Source organism: Schistocerca cancellata, chromosome 11 (genome assembly GCF_023864275.1).
Source record: "Schistocerca cancellata isolate TAMUIC-IGC-003103 chromosome 11, iqSchCanc2.1, whole genome shotgun sequence".
Classification (NCBI taxonomy): domain Eukaryota; kingdom Metazoa; phylum Arthropoda; class Insecta; order Orthoptera; family Acrididae; genus Schistocerca; species Schistocerca cancellata.
Window position 1 is genome coordinate 10,151,235 of NC_064636.1, and position 14,111 is coordinate 10,165,345.

The window sequence follows — 14,111 nt, forward strand, 5'->3', positions numbered from 1 at the left end:
GCAAAATTTATCGTATTGGCAATACTACTACTGCTGATATACGCCGTTCCGATGTGAGCATATGGCCGGGCTACTTTTCCGCTCCCCTCCTCAAATTTACCACGATGCTAGAGAGGCAAGCGCGACGCGCGGCGCGAGAAACTGTGCCTCAGCCACAACGCCGCCGCCGCGCGACCTGGCGCAGGCGCGCGTCACGTCCCAGTCGCGTCGAGTCGCAGTTTGCGCGCTCCCATTGGAATCTGCGATGTTACAAAAACGCGCGCTGCGCTGCGTCGCGCCACACGCGCTATACGCGTCTTAATTTGCGCGACACGCACGTGCCGCACGGGTCGCGCGGCTCCAGCGCATATTGCGACGCGTACACCACACTTCGCACGCCCCGACTTGCGACGCTCTGCGCTGACTGAACCGAAGCGCGCGCAACCTCTTATCTTTCTCAAACGATTTTACAGAAACTATTCTTTGAAAATATATGATTTTTGCCTTACTAGTAGCGTTATATGTCAGCTTCGTGACGAAGTGCCCATCACCTCGCTAATGACCATTCTTATTGTGATGTACGCATTTTAGTAAGACACTACGCAAAACTCAAAAAGTTTGCAACGAAAATTAGGGGTCGCTATGATTTTGCGTTTGGTGCGTATTACACCATATGTTGCTGCGTATGAAATTTAGCTAACATGCTGAATTTTTGTTTAGACTTGGGAAGAGATCTCTATCTGCCTCCGATCTCGATAAAATGGACCCCATGTAGCGCGTTCACTTCCGATCTCACGCCCGCGAGAATGAAATACTCGCAACATCTCTCGTATCTCCTAAACAGCTCGAGACATCGAAACGAAAGTTTGGCGAATGATAGCACACAAGGAGGAGAGTGTTTTGCCAATTATTAAACACACGGAACTTTCTTATCTACCGATATTATGAGGTTTTTCATAAGCTATTGAGCTCTGTGATTGCCAATTACTTGTTTAATGAGGCCCTCCGTTTCGGAATTCTGTCTCAATAGCTGCTGTGAGATGAGTTTGGCAAATTACATTGTGACAAAGAAAGTACAATTAAACCAGTCACCAAGAAAAATGTGGCTTTCACTCATAGATAGTGATGCTTCTTCGAATGAGAAAAGGTTAACAACTCACACAAAAACAGATTGGCAATTCTGTTGGAATTTTGGTGGAATCCCCGTAACCCATCGTATTTTTAACACTGAGCGACTGGATTGGAAACTTACCGAAGGATTTTATTCCTTCTCTTGATCTGAGCAGTAAATAATGACGAGCGTTCCTTCAGGCGAAATGAGAGGCACATGCCATATACTGTTTACTCACGTAGGGCTTGCCAAACTAACAATGCGTGATCGCGAATAAAATAGTTATTATTGAGATAAATAAACAAATGATCTATCGCACAACACAATGGTCAGTGTATTGTCAGCAGCGAAGGATAATGCGCGCGACAGGAATGCACAAGCTAGCCTTGTGTGCCTTGTGAGATGGAGTTCGAAAAACAGTGTCGTGAAAGTAGATCTGCCTTTGTCAGCAGCACATTTCAACAAATTAAATGGTTCAAATGGCTCTGAGCACTATGGGACTTAACATCTGTGGTCATCAGTCCCCTAGAACTTAGAACTAATTAAACCTAACTAACCCAAGGACATCACACACATCCATGCCCGAGGCAGGATTCGAACCTGCGACCGTAGCTCAACAAATTAAATATATCTAATCATAACACTCTTTTAGGATATTGCTACTTTCGTAATAATACCGACCATTTTCTTCATTTGTGTAGCCTGTTGTTGTATAATTAGTTTATTAATGCTGATAATGTCCATGCAACAATTGAAATGCTTTTTCTCATTACGGCGAACCAATTAAAACGTTGTTATTTGAGACTGCTTTTCGACTGTTTCTAGCTTGCAGTGGAAATGTGATGTTCACGTGCACGTAGTACAGTGTGCCGTATTACATTATTACATCCATATCAGAGTAATCACAGTGAAACTTCTATACTTCAGATCTTGGACGCTTTTTACCACAAGAACAAAGGGAGATTATCCCTTTCTAAATTTTTGTAACAGTTCGTACAGATACGCTAGCTTACTAGGCAGCGAGAATATAACCTTGCTTTATTTTCCTGCCCTGATTCTTAATCACATGATTTTATAATATTCCTTGCTTCTTTATTCACTACCCTCTGTCCCTTCTTGCGATCTGAAAACATCACGGAGGCATGTGGTGCAATTCCAGCGGCCAATGGCTCATCAGTTACTGAAATATACATTTTTCTTGACAGAAGAAAAACAAAACAAAACTATGCAGATATAAATAAGAGAAAAGTATAACGTGCTAACGAAGAAAGCTGGAGCGTTGAAATGGCGAAAAGCGAAACACTACCCAAAGGCAATAAAGTTCAGTACGCAGTAAGGCAAAATTTATCGTATTGGCAATACTACCACTGCTGATATGCGCCGTTCCGATGTGAGCATATGGCCGGGATACTTTTCCGCTCCCCGCCTCACATTTCCCACAGTGCTAGCGAGGCAAGCGCGACGCGCGGCGCGAGAAACTGTGCCTCAGCCACAACGCCGCGCGACCTGGCGCAGGCGCGTGTCGCGTCCCAGTCGCGTCGCGTCGCAGTTTGCGCGCTCCCATTTGAACCTGTGATGTCACAAAAACGCGCGCTGCGCTGCGTCGCGCCACACGCACTATACGCGTCTCAATTTGCGCCTAGCCTAAGTCCTGCAGTGGCAGCAGGTCGAGTGCGATAAACCGTGCCGTTGAGGTGTTCGCACGAGGAAAAAATCTGACGACACCAGGTCGGGCTGTCACCGTGCCTCGGAATGACGCGGTTACCGAACGACCGTCGCACGTCGCCGATACTCGTGCCGTGCCGTGCCGTGCCGTGCCGACTGTGCCGTCGAAACCGAATGTCGAAAGGAAAACGGGGCAGTTGGTCCGCGACAAAACTGTGTGTTGCGGCAACGTACCGAACAGACGTTACGGTGGTCGCACACCGGTTGCCATCTTCGGACGAGTAGGGGTTTGAAATGCTGCGCAATGGCGTGGTGCCCGGTGCAGTCACCTGGCTGCTGTCAGTGGACGCCTGTGTATCTGACGTGGGCATTGCTGAGACCTGGAGTGCAAATTCTGGCTGTTGAGGAAGCCACCGAGGTAGAAGCGAGCTCTGTCGGACGTCCACAGCTCGTCGACGAAACTGTTACCGTCGCAGTGTCGCACTGTTACTCACGTGGTTTCTGCATATCGTCTGCGCGTTAGCAGATCGTCAGGTCGAAGTTGCCGAGCGGCCTGCGGCTCGTACGGACGGAACTTCGAATCCACTTTCAGTGTTTGTAAACACTCGAACAGTGCAACTGTAGAGACTGTGTGTGACGTCGAACAGTAGTCCAGTCAAATAGCAGATATATCTTGCAAAAGGTGGGGTAGAAGAGTTTGTTTCTTTTGCAACTCGTTCATATGGTTGGAAAGATTAGAAAACAGACTTTTGCCAACAAAATTTCGCTTGGGAAAACTTTCTGCGGTCAAAAAAACTTGGAAAATTTGGGCCTTTTTCAGTTTTTTCAAAACAAGTTTTTTGCTCTTATCGCTTTAACGTCTATTTTCTATTTTAAAGAACACAAAATTTTCTACAAATTTGATTCTTGCCATTTTTTTTCTACTCCCAATATCTAAGGCGCTACAGCACCTCAAAAAATACGAGCTTTTCAAATTTTGAGCATAGTGGCAAGATACCTTAATTTTTAACACTATTTTTTCAGTTTCTGTTTGTGTAGTATAAATACATTATACATCGTGTTATATGTTGGAATTTGCCACCTCATTTTCAGGTATTCAATTTCTCTGTATGCAACAGAGGATTACTGGGCACCGACAGTTCCTGGTGTGTAATACTTGTAATATCGCACTTTAGCGCACCTGAGACAGATATGAGCATCACTTCCAACGTTTTGATGGCCCAGGTTCCTCAGTGTCACCAGAAATACCTTGAGTTACGGATTCAGGGTCTGTACCTAGAGTTGATTCCAGATTGACCTCTTCTTGAAACAGCGAGTCAGCCTCAGCAAGTTCGTTGATTTCGTCAGCGGTTTCCTCAACATCCTCCATAACATCTTCACTGTCTTCGTATAAAAATTTTGGCACGTTTTCACAGTTGACCCCAATACATTTCTTGCAAACTGAAGAACATTTCAAACCCGCTTTTCTGCATGAGCACGCTCCGCCACAGTTCAGCTTGCATGAGCATGAAACAGTGTGAAGAAGTGCTTCAGGTGCTGCATCTTGGCTCATTATAACGAATATTGGACCGTGGTCACTGTGATTCCAGCCCCATCTCTCAGGAGGTTTCCAGTTTCCCATCCAACTTTGGACTCCGCAACGAATGATGGTGTGCGGCATCTTGTGCAGGTGGCAACCGTGCAAGATTCAGTTTGCTTTTTGTGGCAGACTTGGCGAATAGCTGGTACCGCAAATGGTCTAGTGTGTCGGAACTGCTGAAACCTCCACTATACAATGCGATAGTAACCTGTTCTCCTGCAGTTACTATTTCTTCACGGGTAGCATGTGGTTTATTGAACGTGCAAAGCGCTGAGGTTAGGTGTTCATTTTTCGCAGCAATATTGCAGCACTTAATTGTTCCTTGACCAAAAAAAAAGACGATGTATCACATCCGCTAAAGGCGTGAGTGAACAGAATACATTCACTGTCAAACTTGTAAGATGCAGTGGAAAACCACTTCTCTTCTGCCTTTCCTCTTCCTGGCTTTAAGAAAAATAAGTTTTCAATGCCTTGCCCCAAACCGGTCATGAGCACATGCAGATCAACGTATTCTCCTACAATGACAACACTTCCAAAATCTTTTGTTCTTGAAATGGCAGATGTTACAGTCATAACGTCAGCATCTTCTTGTGCCTGGTGCGCTTCAATGCTACACTCCAGAAATTCCTTTTTAAGAAGTGTGATCAAACGGATCTTGTTTCGTTCATTGGACAAGAACTTGCCCTGACGGACTTGGTCACCATCTCTGATTCAACCACAACGTCAACCGAAGAATGTTTTTTGGACCTACGAATCCTCTCAGCACTCTTTGTGCTACATTTGTCTCCCTCACATGGGTACCCATCAAATACAATAGCAAATTGAGATCCAAAATGACGTTGCAGGTAAGAAACATAGCTGTGGGCTGTTGACTTGAAGCAAACATTTCGATTACAAGTCACTTTGTGGATAAGGTACCCTCCATCAGTGGAAAAAAATTTACTCGGTGCACTTGACTTCACATCTTCCACTGGAACGAAGGCATTGTAGAATGAAGATTTTGTTCCTTTTCGCATGCATTTTTCTGAGAATAGGGACATTGGGTAAGGAGCAAGCATTTTCAGCACCACAACATATACTGAATGGAAGCGACTCTAAACTGTAGGACCCTTATTGATGTGTGCTAATAGCTGTCAGCGCGCTGTCAACAATCACCAGAGATAATTGCCTTCCGCCCGCCAAAGAATAAATACGCTTTTGTCCGCTAAACAATAATTCCTACATACTTTTTCTTATAACTGATGATTAACGTCAATCAACTGTAGAAAATGTACGGCACCTGCATGAAATCGTATTACATATTGTAACATAAATAAACTTCACGCAATCTGACGTGAATGTGTTCGTAGTTACTGAATATGATACTGTTTGTCCTGGCTCTGCAGCAGAGTGAGATGGTAAATTCCAATGAATAACATGAAGACTAATATGTTTATACTACACAAATAGAAACTGAAATAAGTGTTCAAAAATTAGGTAATTTGCCACTTCGCTCGAAATTTGAAGAATTGGTATTTTTTGACGCGCTGTAGCACCTTAGATACTGGGAGAAGAAAACGATGGTAAGAATAAAATTTGTAGAGAATTTTGTGCTCTTTAAAAAAGAAAATAGACGTCAAAGCGATAGGAGCAAATAAAACTGAGATATTTTGAAAAAACTGAAAAAAAGTCCGAAATTTTCGAAGTTTTTTGACTGCAGAAAGTTTTCCCGAGAGAAATTTTGTTGGCAAAACTTGGTTTTCTAACCTTTCCAACAATATGAACGAGTTAAAAGAATAAAATCTTCTACCTCACCTTTTGCAAGGCACAAGCTTTTTTTCTGACAGTTTCACTGGACTACAGGGCACTGTGGGGCTATTACAAATGCATTTCGCACGGCACCGACATTGTCTCCAGTAGGAGCGTTTCGAGGTTTCCCTGCAGGCGGCCTCTTCAGTGCAAAACCCGGGTGTCGGCCGCACGTGCCGAGGGATTGTGACTGCAGAGCACGGTGTCGAAACGACGCCAAAATAGTCGTCGCGCTGCCTCTGCACTTCCGTTCTCGTAATAGGATTTAACCGCAAAGACTTGCTGCACACTGTTACGTTGCTCTGTGTTTACTATTTACTAAGTGGCGACGCAGTGCGACCGGCATTCTGTGTATCGTTTGGTGCCAGCTACGTCGCGGCATTGCCGTGACAACTGTCATTGTTTCCCATTCTTCTGACTCACCGTCTGTATATATAAATATAAAAAAATGAGACAGTCAGTACGACAGATTTCCTGAGCGACGACTATTTTAATTACACATTCTAATAACATCGATTACAGACTATACAGGGTGTTACAAAAAGGTACGGCCAAACTTTCAGGAAACACTCCTCACACAGAAATAAAGAAAAGATGTTATGTCGACATGTGTCAGGAAACGCTTAATTTCCATGTTAGGGCTCATGTTAGTTTCGTCTATATGTACTGTACTTCCTCGATTCACCGCCAGTTGGCGCAATTGAAGGAAGGTAATGTTGACTTCGGTGCTTGTGTTCACATGCGACTCATTGCTCTACAGTACTAGCATCGAGCACATCAGTACGTAGCATCAACAGGTTAGTGTTCATCACAAACGTCGTTTTGCAGTCAGTGCAGTGTTTACAAATGCGGAGTCGGCAGATGCCCATTTGATGTACGGATTAGCACGGGGCAATAGCCGTGGCGCGGTACGTTTGTATCGAGACAGATTTCCAGAACGAAGGTGTCCCGACAGGGAGACGTCCGAAGCAATCGATCGGCGTCTTAGGGAGCACGGAACATTCCAGCCTATGACTCGCGACTGGGGAAGACCTAGAACGACGAGGACACCTGCAATGGACGAGGCAATTCTTCGTGCAGTTGACGATAACCCTAATGTCAGCGTCAGAGAAGTTGCTGCTGTACAAGGCAGCGTCGACCACGTCACTGTATGGAGAGTGCTACGGGGGAACCAGTTGTTTGCGTACCATGTACAGCGTGTGCAGGCACTATCGGCAGCTGATTGGCCTCCACGGGTACACTTCTGCGAATGGTTCATCCGACAATGTGTCAATCCTCATTTCAGTGCAAATGTTCTCTTTACGGATGAGGCTTCATTCCGACGTGATCAAATTGTAAATTTTCACAATCTACATGTGTGGGCTGACGAGAATCCGCTCGCAGTTGTGGAATCACGTCATCGACACAGATTTTCTGTGAATGTTTGGGCAGGCATTGTTGATGATGTCTCGATTGGGCCCCACGTTCTTCCACCTACGCTCAGTGGAGCACGTTATCACGATTTCGTACAGGATACTCTACTTATGCTGCTAGAACATGTGCCTTTACAAGTACGACACAACATGTGGTTCATGCACGATGGAGCTCCTGCACATTTCAGTCCAAGTGTTCGAACGCTTCTCGACAACAGATTCGGTGACCGACGGATTGGTAGAGGCGGACCAATTCCGTGGCCTCCACGCTCTCCTGACCTCAACCCTCTCGACTTTCATTTATGGGGGCATTTGAAAGCTCTCGTCTACGCAACCCCGGTACCAAATGTAGAGACTCTTCGTGCTCGTATTGTGGACGGCTGTGATACAATACGCTATTCTCCAGGGCTGCATCAGCGCATCAGGGATTCCGTGCGACGGAGGGTGGATGCACGTATCCTCGCTAACGGAGGACATTTTGAACATTTCCTGTAACAAAGTGTTTGAAACCACGCCGGTACGTTCTGTTGCTGTCTCTTTCCACTCCACGATTAATGTGATTTGAAGAGGAGTAATAAAATGAGCTCTAACATGTCCACATAACATATTTTCTTTCTTTGTGTGTGAGGAATGTTTCCTGAAAGTTTGGCCGTACCTTTTTTTGTAACACACTGTATATACAAATTTTATTTAATAGCCACCCTTTACAACTGAGAGTGCCGAGGTCGTCCTTTTTGAAGGATTTTAGTGGGCAGAATATCCTGTGTATGTCGTTCTTGCTCTGTCAGTTGTGAGCATGCCGACTGCTGTTGTAATACACTTTCGAGTGCGAGCACCGTTACGATGTAAAGCAGAACTCCGTCTGTTGGACTCGCACACCGGAAAAGCGGCCTCGGGTCGGCTCGATCTGGGGAGGAGACGGAACTGCCCTTTCACAGGAACCACCCCGGCATTTGCCCCAAGGGATTTAGGGAAATCGCAGGAAAACCCTAAATCGGGATGGCCGGACACGGAATCGAACAGTCGTCCTCGCGAATGCGAATCCGGAGTGCCAGCCGCTGCGGCACCTCGCTCGGTTGCGGACGGCCGCCTCTGTCGGGCGCCGTCCGCCGTGAGGGCGTGTTCGGGTGTCGACCGGAGCCTCCTGCAGCGGCCCAGTTCAGGGGCAGGTGAGCCGCCCGCCGCGGGTTCGACGCCGCCTCCTGCCGGCTGGGCGGGCCCCGAGGTGCCGCCACTGCCTCGGTCGGCGGTCCGCCACAGCTGTGAGTGAATGGCTGTTCGGGAACTGGACCCGTGCTGCCGAGCCGAATGGGACACGTGTTACTGTGTGCTTAGACGATCTGGATTAGACCTGGCCACTGTTTCTATGTTTCGATACAGTGTATCGATACGTGGAACTGTTTCAGTGTTTCGGAACGGCTGCGGTTCACTGTTTCGAAACAGTGGTGTTTCATTCCGCCCCTGTCTCGGATAACCGCACCAGATTCGATCTCGAGCCAGACACAGAAGCTGTATCGTTGTTTCAAAATAAGGCTGTTTCAGTCCACCTGTGCCTGGAACGGACTAATTGTATCGAAACAGTGATGTTTCATTCCGCTCTGTGTCGGACGAGACTCGGGCTCGGCACAGACACTGAAACACAACATAACACCTAATGAAACACTTTCAAGAGTGGCGAAATATTTTTGACAAGCAATGGAATGAAGCTTAAGATATCCGAAAATAAAGCTTCGTTTCTAGCTGACTGTCCTATTACGAAATGGCGTAACATCTGCTTCATAAACACTAACCAAACAATGAAACAACGCATACTATTCACATTCAAAATAATAAATATGTGAAAATCATTCAGTTAAATTACACTTTTTTATAACATACGCTTCTCTGTTCATGTACGGTAATCATATTAAGAAACGCAAGTAAGCCTACAAAATTCTGAATAAAAAAAGGCGTCGAGTGACAGTTATTAGATATATACATAAATTTGATCTAGGTATAATTGCAAGCAATCTGTTTGACATATCACTGATAGTGCAGTGGTGAACGGGGAGGGCTGGGAAACATGGTGACTTTATAGTAACGGTTCGAAACACCTTGAAAGGTAAAATTTTTTCTGTTATATTTTGTTATTTATTCGAATTATTTGGTGTTATCTGTGAGTCTATAGTCACTGTGCCTATTATCCACAATGATTCCCTTTGTGTACATGGAAATTAGCAGGATGGGTATATTACCCATACTAACGGAATGTGGGAATCCCAGTAGCATATCCGTTGTTTCTGCAGTTTGCTCCCATCTCCAGTTCCGTTCGTGATGGTTCTTCTGTCTTCAGCTATGGCTGTCCTCAGCCAATTGAAAAGTATGTAAGTCACACAACACGAAAGCAGCGCATTTGCTGCAGGAAATACGAAACTGCCAAGACTCCCAAGTGATAGTTTCATACTTTCTGCGAAATGATTAGCGCTCTCGCATCTCATTTGTGTTTATATGGACATACTTATACAGTAGACATTCAAGATGATAAAATGTGTAAGTTTATTAGATTACAAAACACAAACTGTTTCACCATTTAGAAACAGCGTATCGAAACATTACATTATACTGTTTCATTTGTTTCGAAACATTTACGTGTTTCAGTTTGCCCATCTCTAATCTGGATATTTCGCACCTCACAATATACGGCCAACAATGGAACAGTTGCACTCCAGATTGTTGTTTTTTAGTACGTACCATTGTTTTATCACTGTTCAGATCGACGGATCGCAGTAAGAGAATACCCTCGGTCGTTCGGCACTTTCCCGGGCAGCGTGTTCAAAGTGTGCACTCCGGAACAATTTACAAATTACGGTACAGAGTTCTGTGGCATTATAGCAGATTTGTAGACGTCACAGTGCAAAGTTTGTCATTCGTTCCGACTCGCTCACTATCCTACGAATTACTTTGCATTATTCGTTACTAATGGTCGTGAACGTTCACGTACGCAAGCGAGCATACCCCGTGTCCGTGTGAGCGCAGCCCAGACTGGAATTCCTGCATTCCAGACTTAGTGGATAAAGTTTCGATCAGAACATGTGTCTAGAAATAAACGATGTGAAATCAGTTGGTATAAGAGCTCACTTTCAAGTCTCCCACATCACGGTAGGCGCACAGTGGAGACGGCGAGCTCTGGCTCGTGTGTCCCGAGTGGCAACGCTGTCGTTTGCTGTGAGAGGTGTATCTGTATCTAGTGTTCAATCTGCAGACCGTCTCCGTGTTGACCCTCCCAGCTGCAAATGCACCAGTTAATTGAGCCACTGTCGTAGCCACACAAAAATGGTACGTGACGGTCTGAGGTGATCCGGAAAACATTCTCGATAATGTCGCGGAGCTCTGTCGTATACTGTGCTGTACTCTTGTACACTAATATTGACTGTCTAGGCCAATGATCCCCAAACTATTTTGGACAAGTGACCCCTTTTCCAAAATGAACTGTTACCTCAGACCCCCATGGTCAAGTTACCTACTTTTAAGATCAACCCCCTTATTCGTAATGGTCCGCTAACTTAAAACAGCTGCTACAGAGTGTTGTTTTTCATTCTGACTTAGGTCAATAGAAGAAGACAGAGTGAGAATTAGCAGTGCGTCAAGTTAGCAGACTATTATGAATAAGGGGGCCTATCTTTAGTCGTCGACCCCCAAAATCAGTTTTCGTTTATGTCGACCCCTAGAAAATCGATATCGACCTCAAGGGGTCGATATCGACCACTTTGGGAATCCCTGGTGTAGGAACTGCTAGACGACAACTTTTCTGTTCTTGCATCTAGAAATTCAGAAAATTAGTAGAAAGGTTGGCTCATAAGGTATGCTCTTACTTTCTTTTGATTTCTACATCTACATTTATACTCCGCAAGCCAATACGTGTCACTGTCATTAGCTCCCTTTCCTGTTCCAGTCGCGTACGGTTCGCGGGAAGAACGACTGTCAGAAAGTCTCCGTGCGCGCTCGGAACTCTCTAATTTTACATTCGTGATCTCCTCGGGAGGTATAAGTAGGGGGAAGCAATATATTCGATACCTCATCCAGAAACGCACCCTCTCGAAACCTGGCGAGCAAGCTACACCGCGATGCAGAGCGCCTCTCTTGCAGAGTCTGCCACTCGACTTTGCTAAACATCTCCGTAACGCTATCACGCTTACCAAATAACCCTGTGACGAAACGCGCCGCTCTTCTTTGGATCTTCTCTATCTCCTCCGTCAACCCGATCTGGTACGGATCCCACACTGATGAGCAATACTCGAGTATAGGTCGAACGAGTGTTTTGTAAGCCATCTCCTTTGTTGATGGACTACATTTTCTAAGGACTCTCCCGATGAATCTCAACCTGGCACCCGCCTTACCGACAATTAATTTATATAATCATTCCACTTCAAATCGTTTCGCACGCATACTCCCAGATATTTTACAGAAGTAACTGCTACCAGTGTTTGTTCCGCTATCATATAATCGTACAATAAACGATCTTTCTTTCTGTGTATTTGCAATGCGTTACAATTGTCTATGTTAAGGGTCAGTTGCCACTCCCTGCACCAAGTGCCTATCCGCTGCAGATCTTCCTGCATTGCGCTACAATTTTCTAATGCTGCAACTTCTCTTTATACTACAGCATCATCCGCGAAAAGCGCATGGAACTTCAGACACCATCTACTAGGTCATTTATAAATATTGTGAAAAGCAATGGTCCCATAACACTCCCCTGTGGCACGCCAGAGGTTACTTTGTCTGTAGACGCCTCTCCATTGGTAACAACGTGCTCTTTTCTGTTTGCTAAAAACTCTTCAATCCAGCCACACAGCTGTTCTGATATTCCGTAGGCTCAGTGCGGAACTGTATCGAACGCCTTCCGGAAGTCAAGGAAAATAGCATCTACCTGGGAGCCTGTATCAAATATTTTTTGGGTCTCATGAACAAATAAAGCGAGTTGGGTCTCACACGATCGCTGTTTCCGGAATCCGTGTTGATTCCTACAGACTAGATTCTGGGTTTCCAAAAACGACATGATACTCGAGCAAAAAATATGCTCTAAAATTCCACAACAATTTAGTGAGGCTCTACTCTTTCTGCAGTATGTCAGACGGGAGCACATTGCGAATACATAATTCTGTTCCGAAATGAGGCAAAGTCTGTAGGAAAAACACTCTTCTCCTAGTGAGCTTTCGTATAGCGGAGATCGGCCGAAACGGATTTTTGCTGTCTGCAACCGAAGCTGTCGAAGTAAGTTTACTGGGAGGTTTAATAGTAATCGTGTGTTATACAGGTAACCTCTGTGTCTCGTTTTATTTCTCTTTTTATTTTAGAAAGCTAGCATTAAGATTGAGTTGACACAGATCGGTAGACATTCCTCCTCCGCAGCACCGGGACGATGTAGCGGGACTTCGAATTTCGCCGCGCTACACTCGTTCCCTCAGATATAAATTATACCGTCGCAGCGGTATGAGCGCTCGACGGCAGAGAAAATATATAAGAAAAGGAAAGTACTAAAAATGTAACTTTTTTGTTTTCTATCTGTCTTTTGTCTCTCGAGAGCGGAAGCTTAATGGAGACGTAAAAGCTTATTAGTCTTGGTCGGATGGAGACGAAAAAACTTATTGATGTGCAGACGTATTGTAGAAGTTTGTATGTAATTCGGAGGGCGCAAAATACACTGCATTCAACATCAAGACGGTTTTGTATACATTAGTAATTGCTAGACAATAAAATTTATCGCAAAATTTCGGAGCCGGTACTATTTTTCACGCAGAAATGAAGTACGAAATTTTTGAAGACCTGGACGCCACACGCGAGAAGACATGTTAACATGGTAAAGGATGAACTCTTATCTACGCCATTTCCCCCTGTTAATCACATTTTGTTATTCTGTTCTTTTTCAAATAATGTTTGTAGTGGAAATTGGTTTGACCATTGCTCAGAAACGCCACAAGGACCACCCCAACAATAGCTTTTCCGAACCAGGAAGTCCGATAACTTTTCTGTAATACGAAGTCCGACTTGCATTTCATTCCTTCCCTTTTTCACGGTCATCTACGATTTTAAAACCACGTTTTTATTCACGATTTCTTCCCACACTTTCAACGTTTTCTTTCCTTCTCTTTTTCCTTTTTATTTACGTTTCGATGGACAACTGTATAACGGTGTCTCGTAATTGTTACAGGAATACTCGCTTCCAGAAGATGCGGCCAGTTTGCCCGGTTCGTCGAATGTAAAGGAGGAAGAGGAACACGGAGACGCAGAGGTACGTGAAGCGTTTAGTGACCTTTCGTGGCAGCAGTAAAGGTTTAGTGGATACGGTGTACCGGTTAGCTCTCGCCAGACACGTACAGCTGTGCCAGTTTTTTGAAAACTCTGACAGTGTGCGGGGGGCCGCCGCAGTGTCTGTATTATTTCTCCGTCTTTCCTCCCGGAAAATCCGACAGGCGGGGAGTGGCTCGAGGACGAGACGTGGAGCACTTCTCTGGGGTTGGGGGGGGGGGGGAGGGGGAAGGGGTGGAGTTCCGACCGGGACGTGTCCGCCGAGCCTCCGGTCCTCGAGAAGACGTGCCAC

The 14,111-nt window shown here is 45.2% G+C and overlaps 1 protein-coding gene across 1 annotated transcript in view; it reads left to right on the forward strand.

Annotated features, from left to right (window-relative positions):
* The window catches only part of LOC126108816 (oocyte zinc finger protein XlCOF6.1-like), a gene marked incomplete in the record, with an annotated part of 79,397 nt that overhangs the window by 44,662 nt on the left and 20,624 nt on the right, over positions 1-14,111 (forward strand). Inside the window, 1 exon segment of the mRNA XM_049914180.1 lies at positions 13,722-13,802. Coding sequence (XP_049770137.1) covers positions 13,722-13,802 — 81 coding nt within the window.